Source organism: Mercenaria mercenaria, chromosome 15 (assembly GCF_021730395.1).
Source record: "Mercenaria mercenaria strain notata chromosome 15, MADL_Memer_1, whole genome shotgun sequence".
In the NCBI taxonomy this organism is placed as follows: Eukaryota; Metazoa; Mollusca; class Bivalvia; order Venerida; family Veneridae; genus Mercenaria; species Mercenaria mercenaria.
This window is the reverse complement of record NC_069375.1, coordinates 14631486-14657536: the sequence shown is the minus strand read 5'-3', so window position 1 is coordinate 14657536 and position 26051 is coordinate 14631486. Positions and strand designations below refer to the sequence as shown.

Below are 26051 nucleotides of genomic sequence, written 5' to 3'. Positions count from 1 at the left end.
CCTCTATCACATACACAAGGTTTTTCTTTGATTTGACCTAGTGACCTAATTTTTGATCCCAGATGACTTGTATTGGAACTCAGCCTAGATTTCATTTAGGCAATCATTCTGACCAAAATTCATGAAGATTAATTGAAAAATACAGCCTCTATCGCATACACAAAGTTTTGCTTTGATTTGACCTAGTGACCTAGTTTTTGACCCCAGATGACCCATTTTCAAACTCGGCCTAGATTTCATCAAGGTAATCATTCTGACAAAATTTAATGAAGATCAGTTGAAAAATACAGCCTCTATCGCATACACAAGCTAAATGTTGACAGACAGACAGACTGACAGACGACAGACATCGAGCAATAACAAAAACTCACCTGAACAGGTGAGCTAAAAATGTCACCTCTATCATGTTCACAAGGTAAATATTAACAAAGTGGGCTCTTTCTGGGTTTTCAGGGGCCGTAACTACAGAACCTATGATCAGACCTATTGTTGTTGAAGATATTTTGCAAGTCTGTATCAAATAAAGCCATAAATGAAGTCTCTATATGGCTACAAAAAACGAAATAGCAAATTTTTGCACTTTAAGGGGCCATAACTTTGGAACCCATGACAGGATTTCGCCAGTTTTCGTAAGGAATCGAAATAATATGCAAATACAAGTTGTGTGCAAGTTTGATTAAAATCGATTGCAAGATGTGGTCTCTATAGTGGTCACAAGCCAAAATAGCAAATTTTGGCCCTTGAAGGGGCCATAACTCTGGAACCAATCACTGGATCTGGCCAGTTTTCAAAAGGAACAGAGATATTATGCCAGTACAAGTTGTGTGCAAAATTGATTAAATTGATTGCAAAATTTGGTCTCTATCATGTTTACAAGAAATTGTGGATGACAGACAAAGGGCGATCACAAAAGTGTGACAGGTGAGCTAAAAATAGGTTGACATAAAAATTCCAAAAATATGCACATGTCCACTTCATGCTGATGCTGTATACCAGGTTTCATTTGAACTGGATGGAAACTGTAGAAGTTGAGTATACAAGAGAGTGAATGCCATTCACTGAATGGACAGACAGTTCAAACAGTATATGTCGCCCAGAGGTCCTGAACACTGGGGGCATAAATGCAAAATACATACTTTAATACTTTCACAAAAGAATACAAACCTGTAGTGAATTTTTTGTCTTTTTTATTGTAGAATTCAGAAAATGAAGAAAACACGACTGGTACCACAGGGATCTGTAACAAAGAAACAAATACATTTCTCAAACTGCAACAACTAATGAAATTATGCAAATTTAAAGCTTCACTTCTTAATATGTCTCAAAATAGCCTTGGCAATACGAAAAGAATGAGAGGCCTGCTTACTTTCTGCTTTGATATAGAAATTAAATACCAATTTCTTTCCAAAGCCTAGATGCCATCATAGAATGCCCAATTGTTATTAATGGGAAAACCAACTAAGCCTCATTTTTATAGGTTGGATACACGGGCACATTTAAATGTGTGTGGAGGCAGAAGGCACAACCACAAACTTTGGAAACTACCATGCACAACCACAGTTATAATTTGTTTACAGTTGCTTATTTTTTATGATATCCAGTTTTGCATACTTTTAAATTTATACATCTTTAAAACATCTAATCCTCTACTGAAAGAAGTTTTCTGAAGAGAGATGTCACATAGCATGTTTCCCATGGGCAATGTCATGAAAATTCAGATTTGAAATATTTGAGTGAAATTATTTTGAACTCAAGCCAGCAGTTTCTGACTAAAGCAACTATAATTTTCAATGGATGATCTAGATTTGAAGGAATCTGAAAGAGGTTCACCCAAAGAACATTTATGTAAAGTTTGGTCGAACCTGGCTTTGTGGTCAAGAGATGTTCTTTAAAATTTGGACAAATCAAGAGATGTAGTACTGACATCCCAATGATGATGATCTTTAAAATAACATGAACATCTTGTGCCAAGGTGAATGAATAAAACAAGAAGGCCAGGAACACCCTATATCACAACCCTGACTGAAATGGGTTTATGATTCCTGGTACAGCACAACTACACAATGTTTTATGCCAAACATCTATGCTTTAGACCTTCAGCTTTTAGATAAGACTTTTGAAACAAAAAATCCTGTATCAGTCTTACCATGAAGAAGTCCAAGTGACCCTCCTGGGCTGGGCCAATTCTGACCCCAAGGGGATGATAGGAAGAAATTTGGTCGGCACCCTATAATGCTTCACATCTAGTGTCTAAGCTCTGTGTTTTGCAGCTTTATTTTTTTTTTCTGATATAATCTTTGTAAAACAAGTGACCAAAGGACAGGTTCAATTTTAACCCCAGAGGCATGTTTTTAGCAAAATTGGTAGAGGACCAATATACAAGACTATCAGTCAAATATCTAAGCCCCAGGGCTTAAGGTTTCAGATAAGAAGATTTTTATATTTTTTCTTACAAACAAGTGATCTCCAGACGGAGCCAATTTTACCACAGAGGCATGATTTGAATAAATTTGTAAGAGGACTACTACACAAGCCACATGCCAAATACCTAAGCTTAGAGCATTCAGTTTTTTAGACAAGACTTTTGAAGTTTTTCCTACATACGTAAAACAAGTGAACTCTGTGGGTTGAAAATTCTGACCACAGGGACATTATTTGAATAAATCTGGTAGAAAACTACTACACAATGCTTAGAATGCAAAATATCTAAGCTTTAGGCTTTGAGGTTTCATACAAGAAGATTTAACAAGAGGACCATGATGGTCCTGAATCGCTCACCTCTTCCCACATGACCCAGTTTTGAGTATGACGTCGTTTTTTCTATTATTTGACATAGTGACCTAGTTTTTCAGCTCATGTGACCCAGTTTTGAACTTGACCTAGATATTATCAAGATAAAAATTCTGACCAATTTTCATGAAGATCCATTGAAAAATATGGTCTCTAGAGAGGTCACAAGGTTTTTCTATTATTTGACCTATTGACCTAGTTTTCGAAGGTACGTGACCCTGTTTTGACCTTTAACTAGATATCATCAAGGTGAACATTCTCACTATTTTCATGAAGATCTCATGAAAAACATGGCCTCTAGAGAGGTCACAATGTTTTTCTATCTTTATACATACTGGCCTAGTTTTTGACCGCACATGACCCAGTTTCGAAACTTGACCTAGATATCATCAAGGTGAACATTCAGATCAATTTTCATGAAGATCCATTGAAAATATGGCCTCTAGAGAGGTCAAAAGATTTTAATAATTTTAGACCTACTGACTTAGTTTTTGACCGCAGTTGACCCAGTTTCAAACTTGACCTAGATATCATCAAGATGAACATTCAGACCAACTTTCATACAGATCCCATGAAAAGTATGGCCTCTAGAGAGGTCACAAGGTTTTTTTTATTATTTGACCTACTGACCTAGTTTTTTAAGGCACGTGACCCAGTTTCAAACTTGATCTAGATATCATCAAGGTGAACATTCTGACCAATTTTTATGCAGATCCATTCACAAGTATGGCCTCTAGAGGGGTCACAAGGTTTTCCTATTTTTAGACCTACTGACCTAGTTTTTGACCGCACATGACCCTGTTTCGAACTTGACCTAGATATCATCAAGAAGAACATTCAGACCAATTTTCATACAGATCCCATGAAAAATATGGCCTTTAGAGAGGTCACAAAGTTTTTCCATTATCTGACCTACTGACCTAGTTTTTGATGGCATGTGAACCACTTTCGAACTTGACCTAGATATCATCAAGACGAACATTCAGACCAACTTTCATACAGATCCCATGAAAAATATGGCCTCTAGAGAGGTCACAAGGTTTTTCTGTTATTTGACCTACTGACCTAGTTTTTGAAGGCACGTGACCCACTTTCGAACTTGACCTAGATATCATCAAGGTGAACATTCTGACCAATTTTCATGAAGATCTCATGAAATATATGGCCTCTAGAGAGGTCACAAACTTTTTCTATTTTTAGACCTACTGACCTAGTTTTTGACCGGACGTGACCCAGTTTCAAACTTGACCTAGATATCATCAAGATGAACATTCAGACCAACTTTCATACAGATCCCATGAAAAATATGGCCTTTAGAGAGGTCACAAGGTTTTTCTATTATTTGACCTACTGACCTAGTTTTTGACGGCACGTGACCCAGTTTCGAACTTGATCTACATATCATCATGGTGAATGTTCTGATCAATTTTCATGAAGATCCATGAAAAAAATGGCCTCTAGAGAGGTCACAAGGTTTTTCTATTTTTAGACCTACTGACCTAGTTTTTTATGGCACGTGATCCAGTTTCGAACCTGACCTAGATATCATCAAGGTGAATGTTCTGACCAATTTTCATGAAGATCTTGTGAAATATATGGCCTCTAGAGAGGTCACAAGGTTTTTCTATTTTTAGACCTACTGACCTAGTTTTTTAAGGCACGTGACCCAGTTTCAAACTTGACCTAGATATCATCAAGGTGAACATTCTGAGCAATTTTCATGAAGATCTTGTGAAATATATGGCCTCTAGAGAGGTCACAAGGTTTTTCTATTTTTAGACCTACTGACCTAGTTTTTGACGGCACGTGACCCAGTTTCGAACTTGACCTAGATATCATCAAGATGAACATTCTGACCAATTTTCATAAAGATCCCATGAAAAATGTGACCTCTAGAGTGGTCACAAGCAAAAGTTTACGGACGGACTGACGGACGCACGGACGGACGCACGCACGGACGGACGACGGACGACGGACACCGCGCGATCACAAAAGCTCACCTTGTCACTTTGTGACAGGTGAGCTAAAAATCAATTCTTATGTAAGTCTATGTAAGGCAAGTGAACCCTGGGGTTGTGAAATGTTCTTATCTAACCTGTGCTTGGACAGCTAAGTGAAATGCTCCTTTTTTAAATGGCATCATGCTACCATCATGATTTCTGGTACCTTCTGGAAAAACCAACAATTTTACCTGAAATAGATACCACATATCAATTCATCATAACAAAACAAATATCAAACAGCATTTCCATTTAAATTTGGATAAGTCATTAATGAGCCGCAATATGAGAAAACAAACATAGTGGCTTTGCGACCAGCATGGATCCAGACCAGCCTGTGCATCCGCGCAGTCTGGTCAGGATTCATGCTTTTCACTAACGGTTTCTCTAATTATAACAGGCTTTGAAAGAGAACAGCATGGATCCTGACCAGACTGCACGAATGCGCAAGCTGGTCTGGATCCATACTGGTCGCAAATGCACTATGTTGGTTTTTCTCATGGTGTGGCTCATTTTTTATTAAATCTTATTAACCAATTGCAAAAAATGTTTTATCACTACATTGTAATGAGAAAAAAATGTCAGCTTACTAACTTTCAAGTCTTACTAGAAAAGGCTTAAAAGTGATTAAATTTATAAAATTTTGTAATAGATAATGAAAGTTCTAAGCTTATACACCAAAACATAAGATTCGTCAAACATAAAGAAAATTAAAAAGCTCTGAAATTTTATAACAATACATTGTGCACTGTAATCAATAAGCAAGTTTTACACCAATCTCCTTTACAGTGTTATTGACTGCGTCCACTTTTACTTCAAAAGTCTTCAACACTGAAGGTCAATGCGATCATTACCTTTGACCTTCAGACCCCAAAACAATGGAGGTGGGGTCATTTTCTGATCACAGTTTATCATCCTGAATTTTGACAGTGTAAGGTTAAACATCCTATGATATTTGACATAAGTGGGTCAAAACATTTTTCCATTATGACTGTTGATATAAATTTGTTTAACCTTTAGCCTACTAAATTTCTAAAATGCACTGGTCCTTCATTCAATTTGGGCAATAACATTTACTTTTAGAAAGGGTTTTCACTGAAAATTGACAGACTGAGTAGAGAACAGTGCAAGCTGATCTTGGTTTTGCACTTGTTGCAAAGGCAGAATCACTTGCAGGCAGCAGGCTAAAGATTAAAAACTGACTGGAAAAGTTGTCCTGCACACTCAATCAATCCTCTTTTGAAAATTATATCATTTTGTTGTCTTTCAATTCTTTAAACTTGGTGTAGTGCGTTTTATTTGACCTGGCAGGGCAGAGTTAATCTCTAGTTTATGCAAATAATGGCAATCTAAACAAGAGCTGTCACAGGAGACTGACAGCGCGCTCGACTATTTCGATGCTGGATAGTCAGAAATTAGGCACATCTGGGGAAGCTGGAACTGTCACTTAGAGTGTTTAATAACTCTAATAGTGGATGAAGATTTTAACCTGAAATTCTAAGTAAAAAGGGGGAATAATTCGTGAAATATTTGTGCTAGAGTTATGCATCTTGTGTCATTTGATGTGGGTGATGATGTTGAACAGTTATTTTAAGTTTGAATCAAATCTATTAGTAATAACAGATATAGAGTGAAAGTGCATCAAAACTTTAACCTGAAAATCTAAGTGAAAAGGGGAGATAAATCATGAAATATTGGTGTCAGTGTTATGGCCCTTATGTCAGATGATGTGAGTGATGATGAGGAATAACTATTTTAAGTTTGAATCAAGTCCATCAAGTAATTACAGAGATAAGAAAAAAAAGAGAAAGTGTATAAAAAAATTTAACCATAGTGGGGATGCGGAAGGACGCCAATGCCAGGTCAAGTAGGATAGCTCTCCTTATACTTGGTATAGTCAAGCTAAACAACGAACGAAACAGTGGTTACAGTGTAAGGTAGATGGCCAGTGAATAAGAAATCAGGTTGCCGAATATACTACATATCCTGCACAAAATGCAGTGGACTGTCGCGAAACGTCACCCCGCCAGGTCGATTGAAATAGACTAAATCATCTGCTTCCTCAGTTATATCAATAAGATATCTGATGTTCTATAGTTGTTGCATAATTTGTAGATGCTGACAGAGACAGAAGTGAGATCAGCAGCAACAACAAGTCTTTAAGAGAAACTGGCTTTTAATTAATATAATTTTGGGCATGCAGTACATGTAAGCTCTAAACTATAGAGGAATACTGTGCGTATATGATTTCTAAGGGAACAGTGCTTCTATTACTAAGTTCTAAATATGTAAGACTTATTTCTGAAACAGTACAAAGATTTCAGCTTGGAAGTGTCTTTTTTTTCTTATGCAAGTGACATGCATGCAAGTTCAGAATATATTCTGGGCTGACACAAAGTTTTACTTATCAAATACCTACTTTAAATTTGCTTTAAGGAATGTACAGGAATGTGATGGCCCTATATCACTCACCAGAGTGTCACAACTCTAACCAGTATAAAAAGAAATGTTTCTGTCAAATTACTTTGAAAACTAGCCTGCAGGTGCAGTAAAGATGATTTTGAGGTTTTCCAATGAGCCATACTGGGAAAACAAGACCCGGTGTAATGGCCTAAAGCAGTCATGTCTTTGTTTTACAAAACAAGATAGCTTTTAACAACTACAGTAGAGGGTAACTGACAGAACATTTTTGTGAAATCATTTCAAAATAAGACCAGCAGTATAGGAGATGGCATATTTTTCTTTTATAAGCTCCTGTGGCAATATTTCTTGACACATCAGAGTAATATGAATAATCTTGGTACAGAGTTAACCAGAGAAAATTTTCTGTGAAATTATGTTAAAAAAGACCAGCATTTAAGAAACAGATGTTGTTGGAAGATATTTCTATTTTCATCTTTCGGCTGCCATGTTTATTGATGAATCGGAATACTTTGAAAAGTCTTTGGGTCACCCTAAGATCATTTTGTGTAAAAATATTTTAGAATTGGACAGGTACTTCTAGATAAGATGATTTTTAATATTTCCATTATAACACATATACTGGGAAGTGGCATACACCCTTTTGGCCATAATTTTTCATGAATCCCAATAATTTGAAAGTCTTGGTACAGGACTACCAATGAAACATTTGTTTTAAAATCATTTCAGAATTGGATCAAATGTTGTTTGAAGAATTTTCAACTTTTAGTTGCAGCAGAATCGTTTGAATCACTTTGTAAAAGAACTAATCCAAATTAAATTCCAGAAATTTCTGCCTAGGGGTTTCAGAGGAAATGTCCTTTGAACAAAATGCTGGCAGGATGCCGGATGGTAAGAGATCACAAAAGCTCATCTTAAAGTATGTTGGGCTCTGGTGAGCTAGAACAACCTTTAATAGACTTTGATAATATTTTCTTTTTAATAAGTTCTCTTAAAAACTCTTTCGTTTAACAAAGCCAGCAAGGAAGTCAGGAATATAAATAACAAAATTCTAGATAATATGTTCAGTTAACATTTAAAAGAGAAGAGTACCGATACTTGAATCCAGAAATTTAATTAAAGACACTTCCTAAAATTAAAACTAACAGTTTACTTTTCAGCACAAACTCTGGACGCGGCTGCACTGTTTAGTATAAACCAACATTTAGAAAATAAGTCTTATAAAAGCATTATGTAGTAAATGTGTATCACAAAGCTTTTGTTCTCGACTGCGTAATTTGTAGTTAGTAATTAATTTCATGGTGGACGGATAGCTCAGTGGTTTGCACACTGGCCTTCCAATCCTGAAGTCGGGGATTCGATCCCCGGCAGCTACTCGGGAATTTTCAGAAATGCTTTTCAGTGTTTCCCACCCGACTAGAGGTGTACTGGTCAGGAACCCAGGCAATCCTGGCGTGTATCAGTGCTATACACTGGGCACATTAAAGAACCAGGCTGTCTATTCGAAACGAGCTAGGCTAAATTAGCCGGACAAGCCTGTATCTGATTTCTGATCTCTCTGTCGTGGGGGCTTTGTCTCACTCTGTCCCTCTGGTCAGATCGCTCTGTGTCTGTACTAGTAGAGGATGAATTATGCGCCCTGTGTGGCTGCATTTGAACTATGTAAAGCGTCTTTGAACGTGAAATCGATCATGAAAAGGGCGCTATATAAATCTGGTATAATAATAATAATAATATAATAATGAAATGCAATTTCAGCGAGACTGCTTTCACCACAAGCATTAACTTTCAACAATCATTTTCAAAATGTCACATTCCTTTTTCTGGAAGTACAATGTGACAATTTTTTGCCAAACTTACATTCCGACTTTTTATATCTCCAACAGTTTTTTTCATAGTGTCAAGAGCTTTTTCCTTGTTAAGTCGATCAATGAACACAGTTCCACATAATAAAGCTGCTAATCCAAACGGTCCGGCATATTTGAGCTCATTCTTTACCAAGCAGCAGCATCTGCTAGGCCATATCTGTGTCATACCTAGGCAGGGATACAAAATCAGGCATGCAAAGTAAATTAGCCAAGTTCAACTAAAACTGTTCACTCTTTATACCCTGGAAATTAACAATTTTACCTAACTCCGTATCATTTTCTGCTTACCATTACTTTTTCTTCAACAGTTACTGCTTTGTATGCCAAGCTTAAGCAAGAAATATGTTTGTAATTTTTCCAGGGTAGAAAGAATTCAATTTGACAGAATCTTTTCCATTTAACATGACCATTATCTAAGACTTCTCATTTTACATGTGATATTAGAGCAACTTTAGCAGTAGCCAGTTAAATAAACTGGTATAAAAAAGAAGAAACTGGTATGATATATATCATTCTATAGACCAGTTCAATTTGTGGTAAAGATTCTGTCAAGTTGTACCATACCAAACTTCCAATCAAAATAGCCACCAAACCATATTATACACCATTATAATACCAAATCGAAATTGGTTATAATATACATGTGCTGTAAGTAACATTTGACAAGAATACCAATATGGGTACTTTGTACCATATGCCAAATTAAGTAATTGTATAAATAACATTATTCTATTTTTACTACTACATATAACATGATAAATGAGCCGTGCCATGAGAAAACCAACATAGTGGGTGTGCGACCAGCATGGATCCAGACCAGCCTGTGCATCCGCGCAGTCTGGTCAGGCTCCATGCTGTTCGCTTTTAAAGCCTACTGCAATTAGAGAAACCATTAGCGAACAGCATGGATCCTGACCAGACTGCGCGGATGCGCAGGCTGATCTGGATCCATGCTGGTCGCAAACCCACTATGTTGATTTTCTCATGGCATGGCTCAAATGTTTTATGTCATCCTGGGAATAAATAATGATGCTTTTCACAATTACTCAACATTTTGTACTAATGATAAAAGGGAAGGACTGGCCAGCTGTCACCAAGTCTCCTTATTTTAATGATACCCACAATTGAAAATTCTCTATTCAAATGTTCCTTGCTTTCCTTGAATATAAATTAATAACAATAATAAAACTGTATCACAACAACAAGAGCACCGCCTTGCGGGTGCTGACGCTCATCTGATTTTTTTTGTGTAATAGAAATATTGTCCTACCCATGATTTTCTAAGTCTAAAAAGGGCCATCATTCTTGCAAAAAGCAGGATAGAGTTATGTTTCTTGATGTACAGTGTCCACTTATGATGGTGAAAAACTGTTGCAAGTTTTAAAGCAATAGCTTTGATAGTTTATGAGAAAAGTTGACTTGAACATAATACTCAACCAAGAAAATGATTTTCTAAGTCCAAAAGGGGCAATAATTATTGCAAAAATCAGGATGGAGTTACGCTGCTTGCTGTACAGGGTCAGCTTATGATGGTGAACAAGTGTTGCAAGTTTCAAAGCAATAGCTTTGATAGTTTTAAGAGAAAAAGTTGACCTAAACATAAAACTTAACCAAGAAATCTGATATTTTCTAAGTCCAAAAGGGGCCATAAATCTTGCAAAAAGCAGGATGGAGTTATGTTTCTTGCTGTACAGGGTCAACTTATGATGGTGAACAAGTGTTGCAAGTTTTAAAGCAATAGCTTTGATAGTTTAGGATAAAAGCTGACCTAAACATAAAACTTAACCAAGAAAACTGATTTTCTAAGTCCAAAAGGGGCAATAAATCTTGCAAAAAGCAAGATGGAGTTATGTTTCTTGCTGTACAGGGTCAGCTTATGATGGTGAACAAGTATTCCAAGTTTCAAAGCAATAGCTTTGACAGTTTGGGAGAAAAGTTGACCTAAACATAAAACTTAACCAAGAAATCTGATATTTTCTAAGTACAAAAGGGGCCATAAATCTTGCAAAAAGCAAGATGGAGTTATGTTTCTTGCTATACAGGGTCAGCTTATGATGGTGAACAAGTATTCCAAGTTTCAAAGCAATAGCTTTGATAGTTTAGGAGAAAAGCTGACCTAAACATAAAACTTAACCAGGCAACGCCGACGCAGACGCCGACACCGACGCTGACGCCGACGCCGACAACCGCTCAAGTGATGACAATATCTCATCATTTTTTTTCAAAAAATCAGATGAGCTAAAAATGGGTTTAAAAAAAATACCAATATTTATTGTAGTTTGACTGGAAGTTTGGTCACAAGAAATGCAGGTGGAAAGTTGGTTAGAACTTTCTATAGTAACGTATAATCCACTAGCAGCATGCCGAGAATGGCGAGATCACTTACATTTCTCTCATGAATAATCTTGGCAGTGTTTTGCATTGTGGCCAAAGCTTTTTCCCGGTTCAATCGGTCTATAAACACTGTGCCACATAAAGTAGCAGCTAGACCAAATGGCCCCGCATACTTTAAATCTTTCTTGATAAGTGCACATCCTCTTTGTGGCCATATTACAAACATCCCTAACAATAGTCAGCAATGTGTAAGGGCAATACAAGTTCTTTATTTCATTTAAAAACTTCAAGAAAGAAAGGTTCTATTATTTATGCTTAATATTTACTGAGACATCAATCCTGCTTTTAAAAATATTCAATTAATATTAAACAGTAATTCAAGTTTCAATGAAAAACTGATACATTTTTCTATAAGTTCAGTGGGATATTGCATAATTAAACAATTTGATAGTTCTTTTTCTGTCACATTCATTGTTTAATCTTGAGGTGTGTCATTGTGTGACATTTATTCTTATTTCATGACTCCTTTACAGCATCACTAATGGCCTATAAGCCAAATTGTTACATACTCATTTTTAAACTAAGTTAAGTTACAGTGGAACATCAAATACCAAACTTTTCATATCAATGATTAAATATCACATCTGGAGTTTTTTATGATTTGTGAAGTCAGTTTCATAACTGTTGCTGCATTAAAATGTTCATTAACACTGTTATTTTCAATTCTACTAAGGCTACATAATTAATCTGAATCATTTATATATAATGGTTATAACTGTAGATATATAGGGAAATTATACACTCATTCTTTTGGGAAATAATTTCGAGGTCTAAAGGCTGTGCAATATTCTTAAATATTTCCCAATACAAAGTTAAAACCTATAAAAATTGGTATAAATATTCAATAGTTCTCTTAACATGTGCATCAAAACTTTAACAAATACATGTAATTACAGTCTATTTTCAAGTTTACAAGCCAAAAATGTTATTTTCAGTAAGGCTTTCAGTCTAAAAACTGTGTATGTATAAAAGTATTATTCATGAAACACTGAATAAACCCTTACCTGGCTAATTTCTATAATGAATTGTCCGTCTTTCAATTTGGACAGTACCATTAAATGTTAAAAGGGGTGCATACCAAAAAGATACTGACTGAATGGCAAACAGTGCAGATCATGATCAGACTGCCTGGATGTGCAGGATGATCATGACCTACACTGGTTGCAAAGGCAGAACCAATCTTGTCCAGCATGATAAGGCTTAAGATAAGATCAATTTTTAAATTTTATCACATTCACAAAAATTAATTAAAACACATCAATGTAAATAGCTTATTGTGCCATAACAGAGACAGTTATTTTAAAAGACATTATGATATTCCACTAAATAAAGATTAATATGACTATAAAATTCAATTACATTTTGTAGTTGGCACTATTATATTGTATTTGAAGAACCTTAACTGTGCAGTGCTACAGATACAATGCTGAACATTCAGGCCAGACTCAAATTTAAACTAATTAAAACCATTCAAAGCATTCATAACCTTATCATGCTTGTCATGATCCTTATCATGCTTGTCATGATTGATTCTGTCTTTGTGACATGTGTAGATCATGGTGTATATTCATGCAGTCTGATCAAGATCTGCACTGTTTGCCATTCAGTCAGTATATTTTCTGGTAAGCATCCCTTTTAACATAGGTTCGATCCAAACTGGAAGACTGACCAGTTCATTATAGAAATTTAGCAGAGTAAGGGTTAAACCTGCTTGTATAACGTGTATACAATAAACAAATAATAACAAAAGGTATATGACATACCGATACAGTCGAGAGAGCTTTGATGATTGATAACAAGTATGAAAGGTTTGTCTGACTTCAGGTTTTCCTCTCCCCTCACTTCCACCTCAATACCAAATAAATTCTTCACATGATTCATTGCCCATAGAATAAACCTGTAAAACAATACAAGGGATCTGTAAATGATACAATTCAGTGGGATTTTTTTTTCTGGTCAATTTAAGGCCAAAGTTGGGCCCTTTTCCCAATTTTAACTCTAAAATTCCCAACTGAAAGTTGGATAAAATGCCTAAAAATGTGTTCATATTACACGAAAATTGGGGGGGGAAGGGGTTCTGAAATCCATTATGTTGATATTATGGTATGGTATTGGTTTTGTAATATTGTTATATTATCGTAGGAGGACCTGTTTCAGTGAATGACCTGTTTCAGTGATCTTCTGAAAATCTGCTGCCATTTCTAAGTGCAATATTTTAGGTAATCAATTATAGTAAGCTTGCTAACAGTAACATTTCAGCTTTCGATATGCTCGAAGAAAATGTTGTGCTGACAATGACAGTTTGGTGGCATTGTTATTTCCATGGTAACCCCAATTATGAGACATTTTTCTTATTACTTTTTTATGCTCTCAAATTCTGATCAAGCTCTTCGGTTATAAGGAACATTTTGATTTATTTTATGTTTTGTTGCAAATGTCATCTTGTTTTCTGTCTGATTTTTATGCAGATAGAACAGTCCAACAATTACTTTTAGGAAATATACAGCTTTGAAATCAATGATTGGCTTATATCTTTTAACTGGTAATTATAGACAATCTGAAAAATGACAACTAACTTTTGCTTCCTATACTGTTGACATGAGGTGGCCTGTGTTTCCATATTTTATCAAATGAGATAAACAGCATCTTATTGAATAATACAACACAGTATGTTTGAATATTACCAACAAAAGTGCATTATAATGCCCAGTCTTCCAAGCCCACCCCCTTATAATTTACAGAATTTTATGCCGCATAACCAGTATAACCGTTTTGCTCTGTACTTAATTATGAACAAGGCCTAACATTGTTTTTACTTGTTTTATTGTTCAGTTTGTGAAAGTAAACATTGACAAAAGGCCAATTACTGGCTAACTGGACTAGTTTAGAAATAAGGTAGGGGTCACTGAAACAGGTCCCACAGAAAATCTGTAAGGCAGATCAGGGTCGGTTGTGATAAACAGTACCAAATATTTTTGCTGAAAGATTTTCCTTCCTATTTTACATCATCTGAATTGTGGAAAGGCTACACTATAGTAATCCATAAATGAGATTAGTTCTTCTCCAAGAATTTATCTAATTCTGATAGTGATATTCTTAGGGTCACTGAAACTGGTACCTCAACGATATAATCACTTCCCCTTAAACAATGTCATTGATAGGCATGAAAATGTAAGTCTCTTGAATGTAAACATGCTGTCTACAATAGAAAGTATTATACTAAGAAGATCAATAAAAATGACGCTAAAAGTATGCCAAAAATTAATGTTTTGTACGTCAAACAGACTTTAAAACTACAGGTTTGTCTGTCGCTCAAATTACCACACCTAAAACAGTCAAAGTGGAACAAGTAAAAACAAGAGCTGTCGGAGGACTGCAACACTCGACTATTCAACAGCCTTGTCAATTGAATGAATACAAAAGTCAAAAAGGGGGCATAATTTAGTAAAAAAGCAAAACAGGGTTATGGATCCTGCATAGTACTTATCAGCTCATGACAGTGGACAAGTGTGTGAAGTTTCAATCCATTCCCATTAGTGGGTACTGAGATACCAGCTTACATATAAGAACTTAACCAAAAACTCCTAAGTTGAAAAGGGGGCATAATTTTGTAAAATGCAAAGTAGAGTTATTGACCCTTTGCACTGCATGTCAAACCATGACAGTGAACCAGTGTGTGAAGTATCAATCCTTTCCTATTAGTGGATACTGAGATACCAGCTTACATAAAAAAGCTTAACCAAAAACTGTCAAGTCTTAAAAGGGGCATAATTTTGAAAAAACAAGAGCTGTCACTATGGTGACAAATGCCCCCGCAGCACCTTGACCTTTGACCTAGTGACCTTGACCTTTGACCTGGTGACCCCGATGTCAATAGGGGTCATGTACTCAATAAGTACTATTAGCATGTGAAGTTTGAAGGTCCTGCCCGTCTCTAGATTTGCCATGGTAATAAGGCTTTTGCTATGGAATTCCATGGAGTTCCGTGGCAATTAGCATGGAAATCCATGGAATATTGAAATTTTCCATGGACATTGAATGGAACAGCAAGTCTGCCATGGATTTCCATGGATTACAGCTGAAATATTGATCAATTTCCATGGAAACAGGAGCTTTTGCCATGAAAAGTTGGACTTAGTAAAATTTTGGGATGGAAAATAGCATAGAAAATAACTTAGAAAATTTTTGTGATGGAAATTGATGGGAACTGTGGACTTAGAATTTTTGGGAGGTATTTCTTGTGAACATAGAATATTTTAATGGATTAGTATGTTTTATGACCAATAACTACAACTAACTTAATTAGATAGGTAAAACAACTAATGGAATTACAGTAAAACCTGTCTTAAGAAGCCAGCCAAGGCAGTAGGAAAAAGTGGCTGCTTATGGCAGATGGCTGCTTCATGCAGGTAATTTATAGCATTTATGACCATTTTGGGAAATGAGACACTGGCTGCCTAAGACAGGTTGGCTGCTTAATAGAGGTGACTGCTAAAGCAGGTTTTACTGTAAAACATTTATTGTAATGCAACTTGTCATATAAACTCACCTTGCAGATAGATTCATTTTGAACTAATCTTTAAACAAGAGCACCGCCTTGCGGGTGCTGACGCTCATCTGATTTTTTTTGTGTAATAGAAATATTGTCCTACCCATGATTTTCTAAGTCTAAAAAGGGCCATCATTCTTGCAAAAAGCAGGTTAGAGTTATGTTTCTTGATGTTCAGTGTCCACTTATGATGGTGAAAAACTGTTGCAAGTTTTAAAGCAATAGCTTTGATAGTTTATGAGAAAAGTTGACTTAAACATAATACTCAACCAAGAAAATTATTTTCTAAGTCCAAAAAGGGCAATAATTATTGCAAAAAGCAGGATGGAGTAATGTTGCTTGCTGTACAGGGTCAGCTTATGATGGTCAACAAGTGTTGCAAGTTTCAAAGCAATAGCTTTGATAGTTTAAGAGAAAAAATTGACCTAAACATAAAACTTAACCAAGAAATCTGATATTTTCTAAGTCCAAAAGGGGCCATAAATCTTGCAAAAAGCAGGATGGAGTTATGTTTCTTGCTGTACAGGGTCAACTTATGATGGTGAACAAGTGTTGCAAGTTTTAAAGCAATAGTTTTGATAGTTTAGGATAAAAGCTGACCAAAACATAAAACTTAACCAAGAAAACTGATTTTCTAAGTCCAAAAGGGGCAATAAATCTTGCAAAAAGCAAGATGGAGTTATGTTTCTTGATGTACAGGGTCTGCTTATGATGGTGAACAAGTATTCCAAGTTTCAAAGCAATAGCTTTGATAGTTTAGGAGAAAAGTTGACCTAAACATAAAACTTAACCAAGAAATCTGATATTTTCTAAGTACAAAAGGGGCCATAAATCTTGCAAAAAGCAAGATGGAGTTATGTTTCTTGCTATACAGGGTCAGCTTATGATGGTGAACAAGTATTCCAAGTTTCAAAGCAATAGCTTTGATAGTTTAGGAGAAAAGGTGACCTAAACATAAAACTTAACCAGGCAACGCCGACGCAGACGCCGACGCCGACAACCGCTCAAGTGATGACAATAACTCATCATTTTTTTTCAAAAAATCAGATGAGCTAAAAATTATTGAAATATCATGACTTTTTCTCCTAGAATAAGTATAGGTAAGAGGTTCTGATAACCGGGCGAAGCCCGGTTATCAGAACTTCTTACCTACTTATTGGCAAATATGTGGGGGTGAAGAAATCTGACCTTCCTATAATTAACCATGAAATTGCTGTTGTCAAACAAATTTGTGTCTTCAGAGGTATGCTGAGTGCGAATTACATCATTTATTTTGTCTGTAATTTTTGGAGCCAAACATATGTGAAAGTCTAGCAAAATGATGGACCGTTTTCAGTTTGTTTCAAAGGATTATGTTTAGGAAGAATTAAATGTTTAATTAAATATTTTCACACTTCATAATATCAGTATGTCACTTCATTCCTGTAAAGTACACCCCAATAAATTAGTTTGATAAATAAATTGCCTTTATCACCTGATTGTGGTCTTATCATGACCTTCCCAATTAAACCTGTCAGTTAAAAATTATGAAATAAGAACCGGGTTCTTACTGAATTTGTGGGGAATCATGAAGAACGCACCATTAAGAGGCAGTTTGCCAATAACACCAAAAAGAACAGCACTAACAGTAGTTACATATATGATATTACAATTCTTTACACCAAAATTCATTAAAAGTTACCTGGCCAAGGGATTCTTAATCGATTATTCAAGTAATAAATTATTTGGTTCTTTTAATCTTCTGTAGTGTACCTGTTGCTTGTCTCACAACAGGAGATTATCCCAGACTGCATGATAAGATATTGTCTGCTTTATATTTAGAAACTCATAACAAGAGATCAACCAATGAAAATAAAGTCTATGAACTACTTTTGGGGGCTGTAAATGTACCCAAAAAGTAATCCTGAACTTTTTTCTGTTTAATATCAGGGTAAACTTCAAAAATAATGAGTATGTAAATGGAATAAAATCAACCTGTGGTACAAAAATATTTTTAACATCCTAGATGTATCCTCCAATAGCTGACTGTAAATGACACATTTGCCCAAGAATATCAAAATTTCAAATCTACACAGGAAGTTCTTTGTTTGAGAGCAGGATGGAGTGGAGTTATTTTACTGTGTTTACATGCAGCTTGGAAGTTAACAATAACTAAAAGAATACACCAGGTGAGTTCATAAAATTTATTCATGATTTTCCAACAGCAATGTAGAGTACCTATAGCAATGTAACAAAACTACTAAATGGATTCAAACTGGAAGCAGGCAGCTTAGCTTTCATTGTGTTATTGATCAGGTCGGCGTGACGTCACGATTATGCAAATTACCTTGGAGGTGAAAACAGGACCTCGCAATTCGTAGCGAATTAACTAGCGGTGTGGGTTGTGATGTTTTAATTCTCAAATAAAACAAATCAAGAGTCATCATTTTATCATCTGCAGTCCTTACGCTATGGTACAATCTATATATTTTTCAAAAAAAGTAGGGTTTTTGTGATAATTGAATTTGTGGCATTTTAAAACGGTGTGGAAAAAGTGACAGATTATGTGTTGTCTGCTTTTGGCGCTACGGATCAGATATAATTAAAACAAGTTCCCAAGCTTATTCAACATTTTCTCAGTTTGCTATATATATATTAATCTAATTTAAAACTAAATATCTGAGAAGTAAACATTTTTTTATTCAACTTCTTTGCTTGAAATCGTAGCAGTTGTTTCTTTGATCTCTTTCAAGTGTCTTGATTTTTTTTTTCTTTTTAAGAAAGAACAGATCAAATAAATAGTAAATTAATTTTCTGATATTTTTATGTCTTTTTTAAATAAGCTGATTTTCTAAATGTTTTAATGCTCTGAAATAATTATATTGTTGCCATTTTCTGAAATGTACTTTGTGCGATATATTTTATTTAGTTAATGTAAAATGCTATAATGTCGAAGTACATTAAGTATGAAAGTCATTTAAATAAAGTTGAAAACTTATACTTTATTCTATATGTAATCTTATTGCAGACATTTTTTTTTTTTTGAAGAAATGTCCTTCCATCCAAAAAATAGTTTGGTGAATTAATTTTAAAGTTTCAAATGAACTAAATGTTCGGGCATGTGTATTGGTTAAAGTTTTTTTTATGTAGTAGCTCTATTAATCCCTTTGTCAATTGACATGCAAATAACAATAATGTGCATTTTCCAAATATCATAAGACCCTGAAGGCATACATCAAACGGATAAGACAGGAAATTACCATAAGGCCCCGAAGGGGTACATCAGAGGGATAAAACAAACAGGAAATCAATCTATTAAAAAATGATAGTAATTAGGAACTGGTCAAAACTGATTTTCATCAATATACCACATACTGATTGGTTTCCATAGTGATTTATGACTGGAATGAATGCTTTAATTTTGTGGTATGTGGAAGCAGTCAATTGTGACAGTCTAACAATTAACAAAAAAAATGGATATTGAAAACTACAAGATATGACTAACATTATTCTAGACAAAGCTTGCAAATTATCGTTCTCAGTTTTAAATAATTGACAAAACAGAGATCAGTATTTTTTTTAGTATTTTCGTAATTGGAAGTCATCAATTTATTGATACGTCCTGGCTTTTCGTAAAAAAGAAACTAGCATGCAGTTATTATATATATCATTTTATCTCCGCGTGTAACACAGTAGCTCTAGATGTCATATTACATTTAAAACAATTGTAACATATAAAAAACCGCTTTGTGTTATAAATGCTATTGTGATCCTGATACCCTTCGAGGGAGAAAAAAATCCCTTCTCCAGTATTTACGCATAATGTGCTATTAAGCTTTAAATTATGACACCTCTCATTAAATTTCATACGAATGAGAATTTAGGTAAGAGGTGTTGATTTGATTAAATTTGGAGTGACTGAATCACTTTTGACACCACAGTATAAGCTATATGGCTTTCAGAACTATTTTAATGGCAGGCTACTAAACAGAACGAGAAACGTGAAACGAATGGAGAAACCTAATTAGATGAAATAGATTTTCTGTTTTATTTACTTTAAAAAGACCTCCGATTTTTTAAATTATAATTTTCATCCAGTCCGTCACAAATATGAGACCTTGCAGCTTACACGGATCAATGATGAATATCACGTCTGAAACCTAAAAAAGAAAGGTTTCTTTCTCGGGAGTGATTTCTCGAACATCATGCTACATTATAAATTCACTGACTTATTAATATTGCCCAAAATTTTACTTTAAGCAAAGAAAAACAACCAGCACTAGTGAAACATGAAACGCTTTTCAATTACAATTTAGCATTTGCTGTCACCTCCGCTTGTTGCTACGCAACGCGATACGCTGAAGTGCCCGGATATCCGACCTGATCAATGCAACAAATGATTTTGCTTCATATATATTTTTGTTCATTTATTTAACAGCTTTTGTTTTGCAAAGTTCTATTGAGCAGCTGCAATTTCTAGTTTATCATGCTTTTAATTTACTAAAAGGAAAATTGGACACTTTTTAAATGAAATTATTCAATGGGTTCAATAAAATTTAAGCCAGTAGAGTTATCTCCACAGGTGGCACTGCTGTATTACAGGGTAAACAATGCTACCAGTCAGCTGACCACTGTTTACTAAGTAAATTCAGAGAATTATAATATGTGTTTTTAACCTGTTATTAAACTGGTTTATTGGTGTTGCACACATTTATGTTAAGGTAATGAAAATTATGTTTTTAGTAGAAAGAAATGTTTATGGATTATTTACTTGTTATTAATCGATGATTTTGCACTTTATTGAAAGTGTTTAACATTTTTTCGAAAATTTAGCAATAATACACATATTAAGCAGCTATTTGTTATTTAGGTACTATTACTTTTTCTTTTGAATTCTGATATATTCAACTTCCTAGTTGTTTTCAATATTAATATGATTTTTAAATTTAAAAAAAAAGGGAGAATCTTTCAGTGAAGTTGATGTCTGGTCCCTTGGCTCCAACATTAAATTACAGGGGCGTCGGAAGGTGTTTGATATTGGGGCCGCGAGGGGGGGGGGGGGGTAGGTACGGGAGGGGGCATCCCCCTCCCGTAAGGGGGGTAAGGGGGAGCTCCCCCTGAATTTTTTTTAAAACAGGATCATAAATGGCGAGTTCTGGTGCATTTTAAGGGTACTGAATCGCATCTCAAGTCTCCAGTATTTTCTTACTATTTACATGACTATAAGCAAAATAAAGTTTAATAAACTCTTATCAGAATTAATAATGTATAACGCAATACAAAGAATGCATGTATGTTTTTTTTTGTTGTTTTTTTTTGTATTTAATGTATTGAACAATAATCATTCATGCTTACATTCATTTCTTATTTTGGTTTGAAATACCATTTTTTGAGTGAAAACAATTCATGTAATTAATTCATTACATCTTAGCGATGTGATAAATCTTAACACTTACCTCTTTCATTAAATAAAAACATGATAATTATTTTTCTGAATTTTATAAGTTAATACCTTAGATCTTTGCGGCTGGGTATAGCTTAAACGTTCCATTGACTAAAGACATGCTGATTTGTTCATGTGTAATTAAGTCCAATCACGGACACGTGTATATGACTCCAATTAACACCCCCGATCGTGTTACTGTCATCACGGTAACACACTAATCTGGACAGCGTGTATTGTTTAACGCGAAGCAAAATTTAATATACTATACAAAATATTGGGTCCGCGGACCTGCGACTCCAACTTATGAATTTACAAAAAATCGTTTTTGGGAAAATTATTGGGGCCGCGGTTGCGGCCCCTGCGGCCCCACTTCCGACGCCCCTGAATTATTAAGGAGCTTACTTATGAAAATCTATGTCTAACATTTAATATAAACTGGAATGTACAAGTAAATGAAAATTGGTTATAATGTACAGATGTATGTGTTCATTTAAGAGGAGTCTTACAGAATACTAGTACATAATTATATATTTATGATGTTCAGGGAGATTATTTTAGAAAAAGATATTTTTGTTAATGTAATATCAAACTTTCCATGAAATTAAATAAAATAAAAAGTTAACATTATACACTTAAATTGTATGTAATACAAAATTTGTATGTTTTAAATGAGTGCCAAAATTCAAAAACAAATTTTTTATATAATCTTATCCAAAGCTAAAGTTAGAAATTTTGTTAAATGTGCAGGTATTTATGCTGATTAATATGTAACCCTCAATTTGCCACATCTGGAAAAAGCTGATGATAAGATATTTTTGGCCCCATTATTCATCATGATGTATAGTTTTAATTTCAGACATGTATCTTTTGAAGGGGGCTCATATTTTACAGTATATTTTTAATTTTCGACACATTTAGGATGAAAACGATCAATCTGGTCATATTTTTTGTCGCAGGTCTGATACTCGTGCCTGTGTTCCACCAGTGTCTGTGGCATTCCCAAATTGATGAAAAAAAGGCCTGGAAATAGTTTGCACTGAACCTAACTAGAATAATTTTTCTGCCCCCTTAATTACTAAAGATAAATAATGTATGCTGTGCACAATAAAAAAAACAACATTTCAGCATTACCAATGGTTGTTAACATCCCCGGGTCTGAGCCATCCATACAGACACACTACAGTCGCTATCCCGAAGATACATGCATAATAGAGTGCAAACTTTGCGTGGTACCTGAATGTACCACTTAATTCGTATAAAATTGGCAAAATAAGGAGAAATCCTATGATAAACCAGTGAAATAGTTCTAGAGCCATGTTGGCCAAAGTCCTTTTCGTCTGTATCATCAGACGCTTATTATAATGTATTGAATCAGCCGCCGCTGCGATTTGGACTGTTTTTGGTAGTGAATAGGTTTTACTGTACTATTGCAGTGAATAGATTTATCTTACCCTTCTTGTTTTTTTTTTTTTTGTTTTTTTTTTTTCTTTTTTGCTAGATTGGTGTTAATTTGAAAAATTTGGATCCATACAAGTTTTCATAATGGGCACCAGTATATGAAAATCACTAACGTTTTCGCTACCAAAATATTTTCTACAATGTACCAAATAGAAATTAAAATCTAGCTAGATCTAGAAATTTTTATAGAAATTTTTATATCGACTTCAATGAAATTTCTCACAGTCTTAAATAATAAACATAATTATGGTCTGTAATACGATGAAATAAAAGGTATAGGTCATTGTGATTTTTTCTAGATATCTGTCCATGCTTATTATTATGTAGGCCTATAGCCTACAGACATAGACAAGAAGACCTGAGAAAACTATCAGAATACGGAGCATGTCCTTCCATCTGGACAATGCACATTTATTCTCTGCATCACTAGAGCCAGGAACCCCATCATAACTAAAGTACAAGTCGAAATATTTCCTGTGGCCAGAAGTTATACAGACCAGAAATTGTTGACAGTAACTTATGGATGGATAATGTACTTGTTATTTTATTAGAGACTCGCGAATCTTGGAGAACAAAACGGCAAGTGCATGGTGATGCTTAGTCCCAACCCGTCGTGACTCTAGACGTAGGCCTAATATCAGACTGAAATGAAATGAAAGTGATAATTACGTCACGAGTTGGACTAATATCAGACTGAAATGAAATGAAAGTGATAATTACGTCACGAGTTGGACTAGGTAATGCTATACAAGGTGGTCAAAGACTATATCGACATCCAGGCCAGTACGGCTGGAACACTTTACCAGTAGCCATTGCTGAGGCCCCTGATCTGGTGGGTTATCAACCAATACTGAAATTACGGTGAGATAGAGCTTATAATGCCGGTGAAGTGAATTCCCAGGGGTCGCTGCGGTATAGTCTGATTGGTCTCAGCCCGAGGGACGGAAAGCTGTCAAGTCAATCTATAGGTTATATTTCTGTCTTTGAGCTGTCTCTATTTATATGTTTTCGTTAGTGTTTTTTTTCCTCCTTTCTTTTAAGACACTTTAGACAGCGCCAAAACTTAATGGTTTAAGTCATTGGCAGAAGTTCCGCATCGATGTCGGTAGATACACAATTTACTGAGTCTGGTTATAAGACTATTGTAGTTGGTGGAGATTTAAATCTTGGTGATGTAAACTGGCAATCTCTCACAGTTAATGCTGGGGCCACCCATGCTGAAGAAAGTGTTAAACTCCTTGATCTAGCGGATTCTTATGGATTCGAACAATTGATTCATGTACCAACTAGAATCACTGATAAAACTCGTAACATCCTTGATCTCTTGTTCATAAATAACCCATCCTTGGTTGATAATGTAAAAGTCATTCCTGGTGTTAGCGACCACTGCATTCCATTTATTGACATAACTTCAACACCTAGGATTAACTATAAAGAAAAAAGAAAGATATACTTGTTTAATAAGGCTGACTGGAATAGTTTTAAATCAGAACTGATACAATTTGACATTGAACTAAAAAACTTGTCAGATAAACTCAATGTTCAGGTCCTTTGGGAAAAGCTCACATCCAAGCTGGAGATTTTGACAAACAAATATGTGCCTACAAAATCTGTAAATGGCAAACAACATCTGCCATGGATAAATGTAGAAATAAAAAAGTTAATTAGAAAAAGGGATAGGTTGTATGCAAGGTTCAAGAAAGGTAAAGATAAGTACTTTGATAAACTTAAAAAAGTTAAAGCTCTTATACAAATGAAAACAAGGAAATCATACTGGAACTACATAAACAACATTGTATGTGACCCAACTGAGCACAAAAATGGAACCACTAAAAAGTTTTGGTGTTTTATTAAAAGTTTAAAAAATGATTCATGTGGAGTAGCTCCTCTTAGAGAAAATGGCATTTTAAAGTCTGACTCTTGTGATAAAGCAAACATACTTAATCGTCAGTTTTCATCAGTTTTTACTAAGCCAGATGCATCTGAGCTTCCAGACCTTGGTATCAGTCCCTTTCCTGACATGAGAAATATATCAGTTTCGGACAAGGGAGTCTCAAAATTGCTCAAAGGGCTAAATCCCCATAAAGCAGCTGGGCCAGATTGCATAAAACCCCGAGTCCTTAAAGAATGTGCTGATGAATTAACACCAATTTTTTCCCATATCTTCAATGAGTCCTTAAAATCTGGAACTGTACCATCTGATTGGAATCAGGCAAATGTCACTCCTGTCTTTAAGAAAGGTGAAAAATTTAAACCAAGCAATTATCGACCAGAGTCCTTGACCAGTATTGCCTGCAAAATATTAGAACATATTGTAGTCAGTAGCACTCTGGATCATCTTGATGCAAATAACATACTGGTGGACAATCAACATGGCTTTCGGGCACGCAGATCATGTGAGACCCAACTTGTGGGTTTTGTTCATGATCTGGTCACATCTGTAAAGGAAGGCCAGGTTGATGTCGCCATTATGGATTTTAGCAAAGTCTTTGATGTTGTTGACCACAGGAGACTCCTCCACAAACTGAAACATTATGGTATAACTGGTAACACTCATGACTGGATAAGAGCATTCCTACTAAACAGAACGCAGAAAGTTGTTGTTGATGGGGCTATATCATCAGAAGCCTCAGTTGAGTCTGGTGTACCCCAAGGTTCAGTTTTAGGACCTCTTTTGTTTCTTCTCTATATAAATGACCTACCCTCCAGTGTTTGTTCAAGTGTTAGGCTCTTTGCCGATGATTGCATCATCTATCGTGTAATACGCTCCGTTAGGGACCCACAGGCCCTTCAGGAAGACTTGAACAAGCTGGAGGAGTGGGAGAAGAAATGGAGGATGTCCTTCAATGTGGACAAATGTCACATCATGCACGTAACTGCTCCCAAAACTAAACCAGTCAAGACTGCTTACATTCTGCACAGCCAGCCTTTGTCCGCTGTCCAACAAGCTACTTACCTTGGTGTTGATCTTTCATCTAATCTTTCCTGGACACCACATATCAATAAAATAACAAGCAAAGCAAGTCAAAGTCTTGGTTTCATAAAACGTAATTTACATTCATCTAAACCAGAAACAAAAGAGGCAGCATACAAATCGATAGTAAGACCTTCTTTGGAGTACTGCTCATCAGTTTGGGATCCATATC

The 26051-nt window shown here is 35.3% G+C and overlaps 1 protein-coding gene across 2 annotated transcripts in view; it reads right to left on the bottom strand.

The window, feature by feature from the left end:
- Positions 1-22809, bottom strand: part of LOC123541656 (1-acyl-sn-glycerol-3-phosphate acyltransferase alpha-like) — a 28364-nt gene extending 5555 nt beyond the window's left edge. Inside the window, exons 1-5 of one of the 2 annotated variants that reach the window (XM_053524606.1) lie at positions 22579-22809; positions 13237-13370; positions 11466-11641; positions 4886-4981; positions 1165-1237 (exon numbers count right to left, since the gene is read on the bottom strand). In XM_053524606.1, the coding sequence (XP_053380581.1) occupies positions 1165-1237; positions 4886-4981; positions 11466-11641; positions 13237-13370; positions 22579-22793 (694 nt within the window). In that variant the 5' untranslated portion in view covers positions 22794-22809. Of the gene's footprint in view, positions 1-1164; positions 1238-4885; positions 4982-9071; positions 9248-11465; positions 11642-13236; positions 13371-22578 lie in introns of both variants that reach the window. The other variant, XM_053524605.1, reaches the window with a different exon arrangement.
- Between the last annotated feature and the right edge of the window lie 3242 nt (positions 22810-26051).